Source organism: Crocuta crocuta, unplaced genomic scaffold (genome assembly GCF_008692635.1).
Source record: "Crocuta crocuta isolate KB4526 unplaced genomic scaffold, BGI_CrCroc_1.0 scaffold363, whole genome shotgun sequence".
Taxonomy (NCBI): domain Eukaryota; kingdom Metazoa; phylum Chordata; class Mammalia; order Carnivora; family Hyaenidae; genus Crocuta; species Crocuta crocuta.
Genome location: NW_027531626.1, coordinates 730,571 through 749,716, shown reverse-complemented (window position 1 = coordinate 749,716; position 19,146 = coordinate 730,571). Strand labels below are relative to the sequence as shown.

Here is a 19,146-nt window from a genome sequence, read left to right as displayed (position 1 = left end):
TCATCAAAAGCACTTGATTAAACAGGAGTCTGAGTCTGGTGATTACATGTCTTTATAATTTTTTATATTTTTAAATATTGTGAACATTACCTGCCAAGAGTTTGTGGAACAGGTGAAACACTGGGACAGTAATTATTTTGCTGGCAGCCTCTGCTCCTGACGAAGCACTTCCTATTTTATCAGGAATTGTCCTTCCTCTCCTGGACGGTGGACGAGGTGGTGTAGCTGACACAGCCCGTTTGGATTGGGATTTCAGTCCTAAAAGAATCAGGAAGATTCTGTATCAGCAAACACACTAAAGAAATAAGAGTACTTCTGCAATATTTTTAAAAAGCATCACATTCCTAACTAATGCCAAAAGAGAGAAACAGAAATGTTACTTCTGATTTTATATCTGATCTCTCAATTCGATTTGTCCTTCATGACACACCATGAATTTTGGCTTCATGTTTGTAACTATTTTCCAAGAAAGTAAAAAATAAGGCTAAATTCTATTACTCTATTTCTCTGACATAAAAATAAAATCCACCAGAGATCTCCTATTTGAGAAGTAATGTATGCACACTTAAGCCTTATCTTTTCAACTAAAATCACCTCACTTATGTTAAAGAAAATATCCTCCAAAATTATCAGTGGTCTTGGTCATTTTGTCTTCTTCTTTTACCTGACAGTACGAACACAATTCTCTGTATACTGTCAAGCTTAACTGGAGTGCCTCTATGATTCACACATGTGCAATATCTGATGAAAGACACTAAGTTTTGGATACAAAGTATGTTTAATAATTACAGTGCCAACAAGTAATAGATTTTAGATGTAATATTTTTACATCCAGTATTATACATCATTTTAAGTCACCTTTTGCATTAATACTTTTATTACATGAAGTTCCTACAATATATATTGTTATATTTTACATAAAACTCAAACAAAATCAAGATTATAAAAAACAGAAAGCATACCTGAAGCAACAACAACACTGTAATTGTCCTGAAATCCATTTTCTGCCTTAACTTTTTCTTTTTCTTCATGGTTTTTCTTTTCTTTGTCATCTTTCTGTTCACTGATTAGTTTAGCAGTGATACTGGGTGTATCTGTAAGAAAATATTATTAAAATATACTCCTTTTCAAAATCATTAAGAAGGAAGCTATAAACATTTCAGACAAGGATTACACAAGATAGTATCATTAATATGAAGGCAATGTAAATGGATTTAGGAGAAATTGATGAGATAAAGCCTGATATTCAATCCTTAATGATTATCAATGAAAGGGAATCACCACTGTTCATAAGCCAGGATACTTAAATTATTATCTCAAGAAAATATTACAAATTACCTCTTGAGGCAATGAAAAACCTTTATTTTAGGCACAGTTCAATGTACTTGCCACAAACATTTCATTTCATCTTCACAATATGCATAAAAGAATTTTATTTTCAAAATAAGGAAAGAGCCTTTAACAAGGCTACTGATTATAATTTATAAATGACAAATATGGAATCTGAGTTCAGGGCTCATCCTAAAGCATTACAGCATATTTTTTGTTCTACAAATGGGAGTAGAAAGGAACAAACTTCAACAATGAAGATTTGTTTTGCTATTTGTATTTATGAAACTTAGATACTTTGAAAACAAATACCTAGGGCTTTAATAAGATAAACTCTCTGAATTAGTATTTTATTTCATTACTTTGGAATATGGCAAGCTATTAAAAATCATGAAATGAATGGGTGACTGCAAAATGATCTGATGTGACAGTTAAGAAATCCAAAACCCTGGATGAACTTAGGAAGGGCTCTCACCAGTGTGGTATGTTATACAGATTCTTTTTGTACTTTTCTAACTTAACACAAGTGTGATCTAATGTTTTTTTAATAATGTTAAAAAGGTGAAACAATCAAAATAGCAAATTAGCATGTTTTATATTATCTCCTGCGCTGTGATTTCTTTGAACATCTGAAAATAACCCTGTGATGTCAATTTCTGGAGTTCCTTCCTAATCACAGACTGCCTTTAGAGTTTCTGTTTTTTATATGAAATTTAAAAATTCTGTAAAACGATGAAATACATAATACAACAATACATTTACTCTCTTAAAAAACAACCAAGAAACCTCAAATGGCAAAAACAGTTACAAAGTCAGAGTAAAATACTTAAAAAAAAGAAAATCACACAATTAATTCGAAGCATAATCAGGAAAAACATTAAAGATCATTAGATGATAGGAATTTACATAGTATTATCCCAGTAAATGTCAAATACTAAAAGGTATCAGTAAAAAACATTTTTCTCAACTTTCTGTTTAAAATTGTTTTGGGACACCTGGGTAGCTCAGTTGGTTAACAGTCCAACTCTTGATTTCAGCTCAGGTCATGATCTCATGGTTTGTGAGATCAAGACCCATGTCAGGCTCTGTACTGACAGCATGGAGCCTGCTTAGGTTTCTCCCGCCGCCCTTCCCCCGCTTGTGCACGCATGCTCTCGCTCTCTCTCTCTCTCTCACTCTTGATAAATAAACAAACATGAAAAAAATTCTAAAAATAGGGGTGGCACCTGGGTGGCTCAGTCGGTTAAGTATCCAACTTTGGCTCAGGTCATGATCTCACGGCTTGTGAGTTCGAGTTCCATGTCGGGCTCTGTGCTAATAGAGCTCAGAACCTGAAGCCTGCTTCAGATTCCGTGTCTCCCTACCTCTGCTCACATTCTTGTCTGTCTGTCTCAAAAATAAACATTCAAAAAAATTTTTTTAATGAAAAAAAATTGTTGTAGTTTGAAATACCACTTCTGATCAAGATGAAATAACAAAACCAGATTTACTCTACTACCTGAAAGAACTAAAAACTGGGAAAATACATTAAATAGTTTTCAGACAATGGCCATCGGGAAGGCCACAGAGTGATGCCTAGGTGCATGGAAACTAAGGAGGTGAGCCCTAGGACTGCTCCAGCTCACTGCTAGAGTTTCCCAGGCCACAGATTGGCATGAATCAGAAGTCACCCAAGGTGAGGATATGAACTGGGAACCCATAAAGACAAAGATGTCTGGCTGCAGTTTTTAAGTCACATTGCCAGGGAGAAGAGATCTGCAGAAAGAACTCCAGACATCTACAGTCTCTTCTGGGTCTTTAGCACATACAGATGAGCACTCTATATGAAGAAACCACCAAAAGCCAAGTTAAGTACTTCTCAAAAGGGAACTAACCCAAGAGTCTAAAATAAGGGCTGTGCTATTTAGCCTAGTGAATTCCTAACAAGTTCTCTGAGGGGTATTACCTCTGTAGTGAGTTAAAGTAGCCCTACACTTTCATTTTCAAATGTGGTACCCTACTTCTATTTCAATATAGTACCTTTTCAAAATTAAATTCATTAAAAATTTAGTTCCTTAGTCTCACCAAACACATTTCACATGCTCAACAGCATAATGAGGAAAAAATCCATAATGAGGAAAAAATAATCAACATAAACAGACCACTGTGTTTATTTATTTATTTTTTATTAAGTATATTTATTTCTAGGAGAGAGAGAGAGAGAGACAGCGTGAGCAGGGGAGGGTCAGAGAGAGAGGGAGATACAGACTCTGAAATAGGCTCCAGGCTCTGAGCTAGCTGTCAGCACAGAGCCCGACGCGGGGCTCGAACCCACGAACTGAGAGATCATGACCTAAGCGAAAGTCGGACGCTTAACCGACTAAGCCACCCAGGCGCCCCCAGACCACTGTGTTTAAAGGAAAGCTTATACATTTTAAATAAGGACAAGGTGATATAAAAAAGAACTAACAAATTAGGCACTACAGAGGAAAAGAATTTAAAGACAGAGTAAAATCCAAAAATTTAAATAGAAGGGAAAACAGATGGGGTCGGGGAGAATGAACAGAGCTTCAGTGAGCTATGGAAGAACTTCAAGAGGCCTAATAAATCTGTAACTGGAATTACTCTAAGAGAAGAGAGAAACAGGGAAATAGAAAATATGAGAAAATGTCTGTAAAAAAAAAATTTCCAAATATGGTGGAATCTATAAACCCAGATTCAAGAAAGTCAACAAACCCACATCATAAATAGCAAGAAAACTACAAGGCATTAATCAAATTGCTTAAAAGCAATGATAGAAATTTATAAAAACAAAGATACTGACACATAACTATATTATTTGAAAGCAATATAGTCAAAAGCTATGGGAAGTGGGTCCAATTATTTTGGATCACTTGTTTTTATATATACTGATAAAATATATATGCACATGTAAATATACCAAGTATGACTGAACATCATAAACACACTTTTTTGTTAATCTTTTAAATGTTTGTTTATTTTTGAGAGAGAGACAGACAGACAGATAGACTATGAGCAGAGGAGGAGCAGAGAGAGAGGGAGGCACAGAATCCAAAGGAGACTCCAGGCTCTGAGCTGTCAGCACAGAGCCTGACACAGTGCTTGAACTCACAAACCATGAGATCATGATCTGAGCCAAAGTCAGCTGCTTAACAGACTGAGGCACTCAGATGCCCCGATAAACAAACTTTAAAGGACCAAAGCATAGCTAAAGAGAGGTAAAATTAGCACTTGCAAATTTTTGATGTATGCCCAGGATGACTCTTTGTCTGACTTTTTACTAGGAGTTAGTAGTCTTATAGAGCAACCAATTTATTTTTTAAATTTATAGGTAATAAAGGTCTTTATTTTTAATGACCTAATATGACATTTTAGGATATAGCGTTCCTTTATAGTGAAGATAGAAAAAAAAAATATGTATGAAATCTCAATAACTGAACTTCAATACTCTTCCCCACTTCTCCTTCTTTCATTTAATTAATTATTCATTTTTTCTTCATCATATAGAAGGAACAATTTCAAGGCTATGATAGAAAAAAAGTCTGTAAAATCAAATTTTCAAAGAAGTTGAGCTGTAAAAGGATATGGCAGACATTTTCAAATAAGAATGTTAATTATACAATTATAATAGTATTTGAACATTTTATTGTGTAATTTGTAAAACGGAAAGCATTATGTAGTATTATGTACATACTTGTGTTGGCTGCAGCGACTAAAACCAAGAAAGAATCTTTCTACCTTATTTTCTCATAGCAATCACATCCATTCATGTGGTTTAACTTAACATCTCCCAAATGTCTTCAACCCAGTTTTTTTCCTAAGCTTAGATTTGTATTTCCCACCAATACAGGGACTGATCAGCTTTTTGCTGAGATAATAAGTTCCCAGCTATAGGATTTAGGTATCCCCTTTTAATGTACACAGATAGAATTATACTTACATTTATGTGAGGATGCAAACATTCTTAAATTTCATTTATTTTTTAATCTGACAGCACACAGAAGATCCTAATACTGAGGGGCAGAGTATGGGTATTACTTACTCTTACAGCCTGAGAACTTATACATAGAAGGTGCTAGATCAATTCACTCACTGATTTCATTCTCAGGATTTGAGAGGCAATAAAATCAAACTATCGACAACTGATTTGCATTCTGCCATCAAAACTACTTATATTTTAATATAATACAAACCTGTGTTTTAGTAACCTGTATACTGTTTAAAGCTTACACCTTAGAATATAGGCAGGAAGCCTAGGGGAAAATTTCTCTCTGCTTTCTTCACTATTATAAACAATAAGGTCACCAGTCATTTTCATGTCTTGATCATTCATTTCTTCTTGAAATCTAGCAAATGTTCATTATTTAGAATCCTGTCATCCAACCTAATAGCCTGCAAACCATCTATTATAAAAAAGCCAAATGGTTTATCATGAGAAAATTCCATCAATGTCTTCCCAAGGCTTGTCAACATTTCCAACTGTCAACTGCCAACAATTCCATTCTGTCAATTCTCCACACAACACACAATACACCAAAAGAACTATGGGTGCTAGAAGGTATCGTGTATTTTGTCCCCTATATCATCTTCTTACCCCTGCCTGAAAATGTAAAGAGGTATTGAACTTTTCTATTCATGAAATGGTTGCTGAGTGAGCAGATGCAGTAAAATAAAGTTACAAAAGATAATAAAATTTTATATATTCTAACATAAAGTTAAAGAAAAATTTCAATACTTAAATCTGACTTACCTGACACTCTGTCAAGAACTTCTGATAACGTTGTTGAGACCGGCAAATGAAGTGTACGGAACTTATGGCCTGCTCCATACATTGGATGTTGGATAACATGGCTTGTAGCATTAATTCTACCTTTATACAGCTGAAAATTCAAAAGAAATAAAGAAGTGATTTTTTTTGAAACATGTATCATTACAAAATAATGTCAAAAACTTTTATAAAAGAATAACAAAATTGTAAATGCACACAAAATATAAAAGGTTTATTTTATATATTCTTAAAAATGTGGTACATTTGAAGGGTGCCTGGGTGGCTCAGTGGGTTAAGCATCCGACTTCGGCTCAGGTCATGATCTTGCGATTCATGGGTTTGAGCCACACATTGGGCTCTGGGTGGACAGCTCAGAGCTTGGAGCTTGTTTTGAATTCTGTATTTCCCTCTTTCTCTCTGTCCCTCCCCAACTCATGCTTTCCCTCTCTCTCTCAAAAATAAGCATTAAATTTTTTTTTTTTTAATGTGGCACATTTGACATCTGATTTGTTGGTCAGCTTTTATATTAGCACCACTGTACCTATTACTCTGTCACTTTTCCCTCCAACCAAATTATACTTTTCATGGTAGTGTATATTCATCACAAGGAGGGTTATCCAAAAAAAGATTTGTAAGTCTTATCATTAAGTACAAAGGTTGAGTTTCCATTTGCTATTTAAGAAATTGAGATGTAAAGACAGCTGCAGGTTCTGATATGAAATTATAAAATATCTTTATACATAGCTAATATTAAGATTTAACTGTTAAAATACTCACTGGACAGGGAGACTGAAGAAACATGGTCACTTTCTCATCCTCCAGCATCAACTGCAAAAATAATCTACGTATAAACCCTGAAATGTTCCCTGATGTTGGAAGGTTCCCTCTTTGAGGGGATGTCTGAAAAAGTTCACAGAGAACCTGGCAAGTAAAGAGATGTAAAAAGTTAAGCGCAGCTTTGAACTTCCAATAGGAAAGATTATCCCCAGAGAAAATTTCTATGGATAAATTACTATCACAGGGTTTTCACATATTAAATACCTGGTGTAACCAACTTACTTTTAACTTGAGTCAATATCAGAGTGGTTACAATGCAATAAAAATTATGAAAAAAGGGTATTAAAAATATCAAACAAAGCCTTAATAAGAAGCTGAGAGATGATAATTAAGCCAGAAAGCAACAAGACACAAAGTTTCATGCTACCCAGAGGCAGACACCAAATATTCAAATTCTCATATCCATGACCTTGGTTAAAATTGGTAGTTGAAGCATTTCCTTTAATTAGGCACATTAAGCAGATACAGTTTGACAATAATTAAATACTTTAGACCCTCAAGTATTTTCCTATCCTTCTCAATAAAGTTAAATCATTCAGTATTTCTTGAAAATTATGTTAACTATCTCTCTACATAAAGGTTAAAACAGCTAGAAAGGAATAGAATCTGGCAAAAATCAACTAGAATTATCCTTGAAATAATTCTAGCTTTCAAGATTTTTGGCCTCATAGACTTAAAACAATAAAATCATCTTTCATATTTTTAATGAGATTTGTCAGGGGTCTCCTATCTGAAATCTACCCTACTGTCTGCATCATCAGAAGCAAACTAAAAGTCGCAGCAATCCAGTTGTAACAAAATATAATACCCCACTGCAGATAAGGTGTTCGGGGACGACCTTCAAATGGTCAATCTGGTCTTTCAGCAACCCAAGTGTTGTTCTTCTGGCTTGTTCTTTTTTATGGGAGTGGGAGAGGATGAGTTTAAAAGGAAGAATGTATGATCTATAGCTAGCATCACCATGAATTTGCCCATTATTTCATCAAAAGGAATATGTGACAGTTGAGAGGAAGAGGGAAGAGATATCAAGACTTTACAGTTTCAATTTAGATCTTTAAATGCACCGAATCCCAATCTTCATCAATCTTCATCATCACCTGCAACACCTAACCCATTCTCAACTAATTTCATTAGTGTTATTTAACAGTGTTTTAAAATAGTAAGATGCCAATATTTCTAATCTTACCTGGGCCATTAGTTTTTGATTATTAGGGTGGCATGAAATGCACTGCAGGAAGAATGCAACAGTGGCATTCTCAATTGCTGTTCTCTGTTGCGTAGTCAATCCTGTTGGAGCAGCGGAAGAAAGAGAGGCCGATCTTGCACTAGTCTGTTGTTGTGCACCTAAATTATGTCCTCCAGAAGTGGACCCAGAGTGACACAATAAAAACAGAAGTGCTGTCCATAGTGGATTGACTTCAGACCCACCGAGCCAGTCTTTCATAACATGGCTACTGCCAACTTCTGTCAAAAACCTAAGAATGGGAGCAACCAGGTCTGCTGTAATAGGCATCTTATTACACTGCTGGGCGACATGATGGCGCCTGAGCTTGTCCTGGGAAGTATCTATTGACTGAGCAATGCTTTCTGAGTAAGAAATGTGACTGAAGCAGAAACTAGCCAGACTCCTCACAAGAAGAGAAGGCAAACCTGAGTCTAATAATTGTTTGATAGCTTCTGGAGATTGAGAAGAGGATGCAAGGGTTGCCAAATGTGATTCAGTCAGTGCGAGAGGAGCTTGTGCATTTTTAGAGTCATCTGTTAACGATGAAGTAAGATCTTGCTTTTTGCTATCATCAGTCATGGACAGTCTGTGGTGGCACTGCACTGGAGGAGGGGTAATCCCCATCCAGCCCATGAGCAAAGAAAAATAATTTGGGTGTATATGACACATTGAGCAAAGTAGACTGTCAACAGCTTTCTTCAAAACCATATTGCAGGGAAGAGACATGGACCAATTAAAAAGTAACCTAGGAGAATAAAAGACACCAGATTAATACTATATACACCAGATTAATATTATATATTTATCTTTAGAAAGGCCTCATTTTTCCAATACTTCTATTAAAAATCAACATACAGTGTATAAAATTGTAACATCTATGAAAGTATACATTTTATTTGACATAGAATATCATAAGACTTCACAATGACTGCTTTCATATATATTATTTAAGTATTTAGGTAGACAGATTAGACTTGAAAAATCAGTAGAGAAAAATCAAGAAATCTGTATAAAATGGATCTACCACTCTCTATGTGACATCAAAAGAGTCATAAAGAAACATTGAGGGGTGCCTGGGTGGCTGAGTTAGTTAAGGGTCCAACTCTTGATTTCGGCTCAGGTCATAACCTCACAGTTCCCGAATTTACGTCGCACATCAGGCTCTGCATTGATGGGGTGAAAACTGTTTGGGATTCTCTCTCCCTCTGTCCTTCTCTCTCTTTCTCTCTCTCTGCCCCTCCCCATTCACACACACTCTCTCTCAAAATAAATAAACTTAAATAAAAAAAGAAACATTGGAAAATTACACAAAACAAACGTTCAGGTTGAATTTGACATGATTGATGGCTTAAAATTCACGTTTGCAAATCAAAAACTATTAGTAAGTTTCATTAATAAGTCATGGGTTATGCCAATTGAGAAGCCCAAATATGAAAATGACAGACTAAAAAGGACAAAAGGCCAATCTTTCATTAGGTTATGGAACTCTTCAGAAATAAATATAATATTCTGTTACAGATTTAGCAATTACAGGTGATAAGTTCAGCCAAGTCTTAGCTAAGTGTGATAAAGAAATGTGGGTAAGTAGTAACTACCAAAAGAGCAATCGTATCAGATGACTAGAAAGTAGTAAAAACAAGTAATCATAAAAATTCTCTAAAGTAGTAACTCTTTCAAAACTTCCAGTTATAGTTTTACTCCTTAACTAGTTATACATTAACGATAAAAAAAAAAAATCTGGGGGTGCCTGGGTGCCTCAGTTGGTTAAGCGTCCCGCTCTTGATTTCAACTCAAGTCATGATCTCACAGCTGTGGGATTGAGCCTCATGTTGGGCTCCATGCTTGGGATGGAACCTGCTTGAGATTTTCTCTCTTCTTTTGTCCCTCTCTCACTTGTGTATACACAAGCACAATAAAAAATTCTGGTGGGTAAATTTGCAAAAAAAGAATATACACTATGACCTGTATGAACACACAGGTTCATAACACTCTGATTTTAAACACTCTGATTTTAGGTGGGAAAAAGCTAACAATGACACTAATATTTCTTCTTAAAATATGGAGATAAGTTTCATTAAATCTGGGTGCACCTAGTTCCAAAATAATACCTGATTATAGTTAACTACTACTTTCAAAGTATTATCCAAATACCATATTAAATACTACTTCATCGAGTGAAAACCTAGAACAATCTACTAAGAGAAAAAAAGGATTTCAAAAATTGTACTTACTCAAAGAGGTCTCGGTCCAGCAGCGCTGGTAAATCGTACTCTACAAGCAGTTCATAGCTGTGCCACAGAATTGCTGCCACACAGTGCAAGTGAGAAGGAGACGGCATGAGAAGACCATACTCTATTGTCGAAGAGTTAGGGCACATGTAGCTCATCCTGCCACTTCTCCTCATAGCAGCCACTCTTGCAGAATCACTGACCCATTTTAACAAGGCCTGAATTCTTAAAAGAAAATGAATTCAAATAACCAATTATACCACAACTGACATTTATTATGGAAAAATCTCACCATTACAAGTAAGCACTGTATTTATCAGAGTAATATTAATCTAAAATAGGAAGGAAAAGGAATTTATATAAGCAAAAAGGATATAGTAGTTCTAGCTTTCCAATAACCTTACTAATCTTAACTGATGAAAATGTCTGAAATAACATAACTATAATTCTGCAAATAAAGGTTCGTTAATTTCTTAACTCATTTACAAAAAAATCCTATAAATATCTGAACTTAGGGCATACAAAGCTTTACAGATTGTCTCCTGTAAACTTTCCTTCATCTTATAACAAATCCACACACCCTAGAATAGTAATCTGGGGCTAATTCCTCATTGTGCAGAAGCTCATGCAACACAGCATGTCTTCCATCCCGACCCCCAACCATTAAACACTACTAGCAGCCACCCATCCCCCTGCACTCTGATAACACAACATAGAGCCAACATAAGTACTTTTTTCAAGTGTCACCCTACCCTCAACACCCTGGAGTTGAGGGAATACTGACAACATTAAAAAAAAAATTTTTTTAAGTTTATTATTTATTTTGAGAGAGAGAACAAGCAGGGGGGAAGCAGAGAGAGAGAATCCGAAGCAGGCTCTGCAGAGTAGCGTAAGGGCTTAAACTCACAAAACTGTGAGATTATGAGCCGAAATCAAGAGTCAGACGCTTCACTGATTGAGCCGCTCAGGAGTCCCAAGAACAACATTTTTTAAAGCAATATGGCTTTGGAGTGTATATAAAATACAGAAAATGGGATACGATTTATATGGAGTTCTTAAAACACTGTGTTTTCTATTTTTGTTTACTTTCAAATTTCTAGTGTAGATCACAAGATTCTTTGCTCCGGGGTACAGGAAATAGGGGTAGGAAGGTATATAATTTTACTTAATCCCCTTTCTCTGCCCTGAAGGACAAGGCCCTTTATTTTGTTGTTTCTTAATATTTTTTTAAGATTTTATTTATTCAATCTGAGAAAAAGCGAGAGAGAGAAGGGCAGAGAAAGAGAGGGAGAGAGAGAATCCCAAGCAGGCCCCTCACTGTCAGCACAAAGCCTGATACAGAGCTCAAACTCACAAACTATGAGATCATGACCTGGGACAAAACTGAGAGTCAGACGCTTAACCGACTGAGCCACCCAGGCACCCCAGGACTAGACCCTTTAAATTTCATATGATAGGAAAAAAATATAAGTCAGAAAAAGAGAAAGCAGATGAGGCAATTAGAGAAGAGCAAGATTTTCTCAGTCCACAGAAGCCAGTATCTTGTTATGATGTCAGTTCTAAAATATTTATATGTTTTAAAAAGTATTATGCAGTGAGAACAATTTTATTTAGGGTGATTTTCCTATGATAAAAAAACATAAAACTATTAAAGAATTAAATAACTAGAAGAGATTTTAAAGCTGTTCTAGAAAAATATTTAAAACTAATTTTTTAGGGGCGCCTGGGTGGCTTAGTCGGTTAAGCGTCCGACTTTCGCTTAGGTCATGATCTCACGGTTCGTGGGTTCGAGCCCCACGTCGGGCTCTGTGCTGCCTGCCAGCCCAGAGCCTGGAGCCTGTTTCAGTCTGTGACTCCCTCTCTCTCTGACCCTTCCCTGCTCACGCTGTCTCTCTCTCTCTCCTAGAAATAAATTAAAAAAAAAAAAAACCTAATTTTTTATATTCTCTTTAACTCTATTAACCATTATGATTCAAATTTGGCACAAATTTCTTGTATCAAAGAATATTCCAAAAAATTTCATTCTATTTTTAAATATAATTATGTGAAACATAATTATTAAGCATAAAAAGATTAATAGAAAAATCAACTTATTTAATATTTTGATATTCAATATCAAAATTAATTAATTTACCATGTTGAAATAAAATAATGAAATAAATAATTAATCTAGCAAGCTGAAAATAAATTCAGTTGCTTGAATGCGAAATTAAACATTTTTCACTGGAGAATATGAAAGCAACTAGCCTAAAATATATAAAAGCTATTACATTACCAGTGGTTAAAGTATCAATATTTACTAGGCACCTGCCATGCCGAACACTATCCCATACCCTCAAGTGTGACCTATGTAAATCTTCCCTTTTGAGTGACAGTATTCTGTCCCTCAATCCAAGGCAAAAAGCTGGATTCAATTAACCTGGACACTCTAGTATCTAGCACAGTGCCAGACACAAAGCAGCTATTCAGTAAGTACCAATAAAATGAGTAAGTACCCACAAAATGATTTGTTAGTAATTTATAAACAAATTAACAAAATATCAAATAATTGTCTTAAATATTAATCAAAATATTAAAGGACAATATAACTCAGAAAACAATAGAGATTATTTGTTTATAGAGTCACACATTCAAGAAATGTTTTCTGATATATAAAACAAGAGAATATAAACAAGAGAGATATAACACAAGACTATATAAAACAAGAGAATGCCCCATCACTCAAAACTCTGTCAACAGAAACATGTTTCAAAAATATTTGGAAGTTCTTCTCAATGTGGAGGTCAAAGACATCAAAGAAGAGCTACATTAGTAAAACTTGTCTAAAATTACTTATACGTAAAGCATCACTAAATATTTAGGTGAGATATTCAAATATTATTTACTTGGTATGACAATGTTTCACCTTGCAGTAGGAAGGAGAAGGAAGGTAGAGAGTCCAATGAAAAGCCGTCAATGAATATTATAAATAAGTAATCAAAATAAATATTACCTTTGTCAAAATAGTCTAGGGACCTAATATGGACAGAATATTCTAATATTCACACACAGTTAGTAAATATTACCTAAGATAGTATGATTTGACGCTATCACAATTTATAAAGATCTCCTAACAGCATGGTTCACATTCTTGGGATTCTCTCTCTCCCTCTTTCTCTGCCCCTTCCTCACTTGTAATCTCTCTCTCAAAGTAAATAAACATTTCAAAAAAATGTAATATTTTATTCCATTCATCAAAAGTTAATATTGATTACAATTCTATTTCAAGTCAAATTTGCTTTAAGTATGTCCGAATATATAAAAATTGATGTTTAATGTTCACAAAAGTCTCTAGAAGTTATACCATGTAAAGCATACAGGTAAATGTCCAATATAATCAACAGTCTTGATTTTTATGAAACGACCTAAGGAGAAAGTATTCTAAGTAACGTTGCCTATCATGTAGCTGTATATATGTGTGCCCTTAAATAAAAAGCAAGATCTGGACACCTGGGTGGCCCAGTCGGTTGAGTGTCTACCTCTTGGTTTCAGCTCAGGTCATGATCTCACTGTCCGTGAATTAAAAACCCACATCTGACTCTGTGCTGACAGTACAGGCCCTGCTTGGGATTCTCTGCCTCCCTGTCACTCTGCCTCTCCCCTGCTCCACTCTCTCTCAAAATAAACAAACTGTAAATAATTAATTAATTAAAAACAAAAAACAAAAACAAGATCAATGTATACCTGTCTTTTGTTCCAGGATCTTGAGTTGTTCCAAGCTGGTAAAGAATATCTATCGTAGAATCAGAAGAGAGTCCATTCAGTCTTCCAAAAAGTAAAGGGCTGTTTAGATCTTGCAATAAAGAACCAAAAGAAAGTTTGCTAAATAAGCAAATGGTATAGGAACGTTTGCTCAATTTAATTTTAAATTGTTAACTAAAAATAACTCTTTCATAAAGTACAGCAATTACAAAAACTCCAAGAACATTGAAGCCATAATGAAAATTAATTTCAGAAACAGATTTCAGCACAAAGTTTACCTAATGCAACTGTCACTGCTTTGCAGATAGGTAAAAATTAAAATATCAAAGTTAACAGTCACCTGTAGGATCACTCCCTGATGCTGCACAGTTTCTCAGAAGAATGTCTATGAGCTTCAGGCCAATTCTCGTGGACTGCAGTCCTATCTTTACAAGCACGACCTCAATGTTGGGTGAGTGCATCCCACAGTATGGGGACATCAGTAAGGCAGCACAAGTCTGCAGCAGATTCGCAGTAGGTGCCGCTGCACTTGCCATCATTCCTTCCAGATCACTTATGTGAGTAAGGCAATGATGCAATAACCGTAACCAGCCGATGCTGAAACAGACAACACAAAGTGGCTTACATGGTAAATTCAAGTGGCTAAGATTATTTCTGGGGTAAAATAAAACTGAAAACTCAGCATGCTGTGTTTCATGAATAACACCAATCTGCATTTAAAAAAGACTATAACATCAATAAAGAATTAAGCACAGTAAGTGTCCTCCATAATTTAACAAATAAAAATACTTAACCAATACATGCTTGTCTTTTTTATTTAATCAGTCAGAAAATGGTCTGTTTTTTGTTTTAAAAGTAGGTTCCACATGCAATGTGGGGCTTGAACTCATGACCTTAAGATCAAGAGTCATATACTCTACTGACTGAGCCAGCCAGGTGGCCTGTCAGAAAATGTTTATATATACACATATATGTTTAAATATAAAATGAACAGAGATGATAACCTTGCAAAACTATGATGTCTTGGCAGCTTGAGAATAAAACAAAAAACTCTAATTTTCTTATCAGGCAAAACTTTCAATAGAACCAGTCTATAACATTTTCAACTATCAAAATTTATAACTGTGAATTAAAGGATGTATTCAGGTCCTTGTTTATTTGGTCAATTTGTATGGTTCAAATCTAACCCTTCTGCTAACTGTCATTTAGGAATTATCATATAAGACTAGGCCTCTGTCCATATGGTCAATTTGTATGGCTCAGATGTATACTAGTGACAGGCATGTGGAAATTCATGTATTAGACTGTGATCCAAACAAAAGAAACCCATACCCACAATTACTACACATTGTACAAATCTCAGGAATTAAACACACATAAATTTCCATCTTAACCAGCCTCCAAGTTCTGGTTTTAAAGAATTATTCTCTTTATTACATCTAATAAAATTATGGTATTATATAAATTCCCTATAGAACAAAGAATTTCTTAAGCCCTAAAACAAACCACAGAGTAAATAATTTAATAAAAAGCTCAGAAAGCTTTTTTTAAGAATGAGAAATTAGGGGAGCCTGGGTGGCTCAGTTGGTTGAGTATCCGACTTTAGCTCAGGTCATAATCTCACAGTTCTGTGAGCTCAAGCCCCTCCCCCTCTCTCTCTGCCCCTCCCCCGCTCAAGAGCACTCACCTTTTCTCTCTCTCAAAGATAAATAAAACATTAAAAAAAAAAAAAGAATAAGAAATAAAACATACCTTGTTTTGGAAACCTGATCTTCAGATGGAAGAAAGGGATTATTAACTGTTGCTGAAGAAGTGGTACCAAAAGCAGTGAGGCCCAGTAATTTAATTTGTGAAAGGCCTAATGTGCTGGCATCTCGTGGGCGATGAAGTCTGAGGCAGACAGCAGAAGCTACTTCAGCTTTTACCAGCTGAATTTTTATGTAGGTGAGACCGCTTGTGACAACAGGAGTGGACAAAGGCAGCATGTTTACCCCATCTGCACTCACTTCAACAGACACTGAGGATGGGCAGGCTGTAGGATAAGAATATTGAAAAATTACTAAAGAAAATGTGAACTGGACTTCATGGTTTAGTGGAAATCCCAGTAAGAGAGCAGCTTTTAGTTATGTTCATTGTGAACTTGCAACAAGATAATTTATATGCCAAATCATACTTTGTCACTGACTTTCACCATGACTGATTTGGGGGCTGTTTTCTAACATGAGATAGGAGATCTACAATATAATATTTTAAAAATTATAACATTCCACTAAATAAAAAGAATATCTGAATACATGTAATCCACATTTACATACCTGACTCTTGACAAGAAAAAAGTTGCCAAATTGGCAATTACTCTATTATTTCTATTACTCAGAATTATCACCAACAATGTGAGACATTTGATCAATACGCTATGGTTTACTGCTGTAAATAACTGAGAAAAGAATAATATAATAAAAACAAAGTGCTTTGGGGCATCTGGGTGGCTCAGTTGGTTAAGTATATGACTTTGTCTCAGGTCATTGTCTCATGGGGTGGGAGTCTGAGCCCCATACTGGCTCTGTGCTGACAGTTTGGAGCCTGCTTGGGATTCACTCTCTCCCTCTCCCACTCTCTCAAAATAAATGAACTTTAAAAAGTAATTCAAAAACAAAGTGCTTTTCTACCAACTCATTATTTCACTAATACCGTACTGCAATGATTTCTTTAACACAGCTGAGTTTAAAAACTGCTTTTGCCTCTAGTATTTTATTTCCCTTTAAAATTTTAACCAATTACCCAGAAGATTTTAAATCATTTTCTACTAAAATTTAAGAAGGCTCAATGAAGTAACAACTGGCGACTGCAACGGGAAAATGATTTCTAATGTAACATGGAAATCCCTATCACAAAAGTACCTATCAACTAAAATGACCTTTGAACTTTGATTTTAACCTGAATTACAAAATTAGGAAGTGTCTTACTATACGCCAATTACATGCTAGGTTTACAGCGAGAACTAGACAAGTCATATCAATTTCGAAATTAAATCTTCACTTTTGAGATAAGTATTATCCATATTTTATATAAACTGGCAGAGTCCAAGAGATTAAGTAATCCAAACTCCCACATGAACAAATGGCACATTTTATATTAAAGCTCGTATCTAATTCTAAAGGCTGTATAATTTCCACTGGAACAAAATATACTTTTAATTTCTGCTCCAATTCAATAATAAAACCAAAATGTTTTATTAAGCACACTTACAGCAGGGAACACCTACCTTGATTTTTTTTTTTTATAATGAACAGAGTTCTTCCTTCTAATAGTCTTCCTATCTCAATTCCCAAGTTCAAATTCTAGCCCCACTGCAAAGCCACCATTAACAAGGACCACTCTTTCTTCTTCCAAATAAATGCAAATTCTTCCTCATCTTAGGTTTTCCCTGATATCTTATCTTGACTTATATTATACCTTGTAATAGAGTTGTTTTTGATCTGTTAAAACACTATGGATTAATGCATTTTCCTTCTGCCATTTTATTCATATCTATTTTCATCTAAGAAGTTTGAATTCCACAATGATATTGGATATAATATCTAATTATATCTATTGGATATAATAGTCTAATGTTGCAAGTAAATAGAATAATTTATAATTCCACATATGACAGGGGTGTATAAAGTTTCCCACAGTTCTTCATCCAATTACTGAGTGACATCTGATAACAATGAGAATTAATCAATGAACGTAAATGAATGTGACAGTTTCAACAATTCTGTAGAAATCACTATGTTTTGGGGGCACCTGGGTGGATCAGCTGGTTAAGAGGACATTCGACTTTGGATTAGGTCATGATCTTATGGTTCGTGGGTTCGAGCCCCACGTCGTGGGATCAAGCTGTCAACTCAGAGCCTGGCGGTTGCTTCAGATTCTGTGTCTCCCTCTCTCTGCCCCTCCCCTGCTCACACTCTGTCTCTCTCTCTCTACAAATAAACAAATGGGAAACAATGGGAATAAGACAATGGGAAGAGGGGAAAACAACATATAAATCCAAGCTAATTTCCCACTGCAGGACTGTCAGCTGTCAGGTCAGAGCCTGGAGCCTGCCTCAGATTCTGTGTCTACTTTTCTCTGCCCTTCCCCTGCTCACAATCTGTCTCTCTCTCTCTACAAATAAATATTTAAAAATCACTATGGTTTTATTCTTAGAGAGAGTGCGAGCATGTGAGGGGAGAGAGGGGCAGAGGGAGATAATTCCAAGCAGGGTCCACGCCTTGTCAGCACAGAGCCCAACGTGGGGTTTAATCCCAGGACACCAGGATCACAACTTGACCCAAAATCAAGAGTTGGTCGCTCAACCAACTGAGCCATCCAGGTGCCCCCAAATCACTATGTTTATGCTAAAAGAATCTGGGGATCAAAAATGCTATACAGTATTTCAGATTCCTTTATGAATACTTGAAGAATTCCTTTTCCTCTTAATGTAAAACTTGTTTCCAAAAAACTCTTTTCAATTAATTATACTTTGCAAAGTGAAAACAAAATATATTCAATGAAAAAGCACCAAATGAATGATATCAATACAGTACAAATTTTAAAAAATCACTCAAATATTAAAAATATTACACTCAAATTATTAAAAAATTCTGTACACATAATAATCTTACAATAGGAAGAGCGGAAAACAATATACAAATCCAAGCTAATTTCCCACTGCAGGACTGGCACTGAGGATGGAGCTAGAGAAAGTATGACTGCTGTCCACAGGTGTGTTAACTCACTCATTTTAACTTAAGGCTAGATAGCTTAATAAATTGGGGAGAAAGGCAAGGCAAAATTATTTATAGCTGAAATAGATCTGTTTGGATTTCAGGAAACACTCTATTTGTTTAAGGGGAGTAGCCATGTCAATTCATTTCATGGGAAATGATTTGGTGATAAGGTTGAGTATTATATAAAAAACTTCAAAATTAAACAGTCTGGGAATTACACCTAAGTGTATCACTGTTTACTAACTATTTTTCTCATTTTTA

At 35.3% G+C, this 19,146-nt stretch overlaps 1 protein-coding gene across 5 annotated transcripts in view; it reads right to left on the bottom strand.

Moving 5' to 3' along the window:
- BIRC6 (baculoviral IAP repeat containing 6) overlaps positions 1 to 19,146 on the bottom strand; it is a 222,709-nt gene that overhangs the window by 74,101 nt on the left and 129,462 nt on the right. For all 5 annotated transcript variants that reach the window (XR_013337241.1, XM_077772791.1, XM_077772792.1 and 2 more), the window contains exons 51-59: positions 15,881 to 16,160; positions 14,469 to 14,725; positions 14,111 to 14,219; positions 10,391 to 10,612; positions 8,121 to 8,904; positions 6,875 to 7,018; positions 6,080 to 6,209; positions 963 to 1,094; positions 91 to 258 (exon numbers count right to left, since the gene is read on the bottom strand). Coding sequence is in view for 4 of the 5 variants with exons in the window: in XM_077772791.1 (XP_077628917.1) it covers positions 91 to 258; positions 963 to 1,094; positions 6,080 to 6,209; positions 6,875 to 7,018; positions 8,121 to 8,904; positions 10,391 to 10,612; positions 14,111 to 14,219; positions 14,469 to 14,725; positions 15,881 to 16,160 (2,226 nt within the window). In the remaining variant the exon portion in view is untranslated. The remainder of the gene's footprint in view (positions 1 to 90; positions 259 to 962; positions 1,095 to 6,079; positions 6,210 to 6,874; positions 7,019 to 8,120; positions 8,905 to 10,390; positions 10,613 to 14,110; positions 14,220 to 14,468; positions 14,726 to 15,880; positions 16,161 to 19,146) is intronic.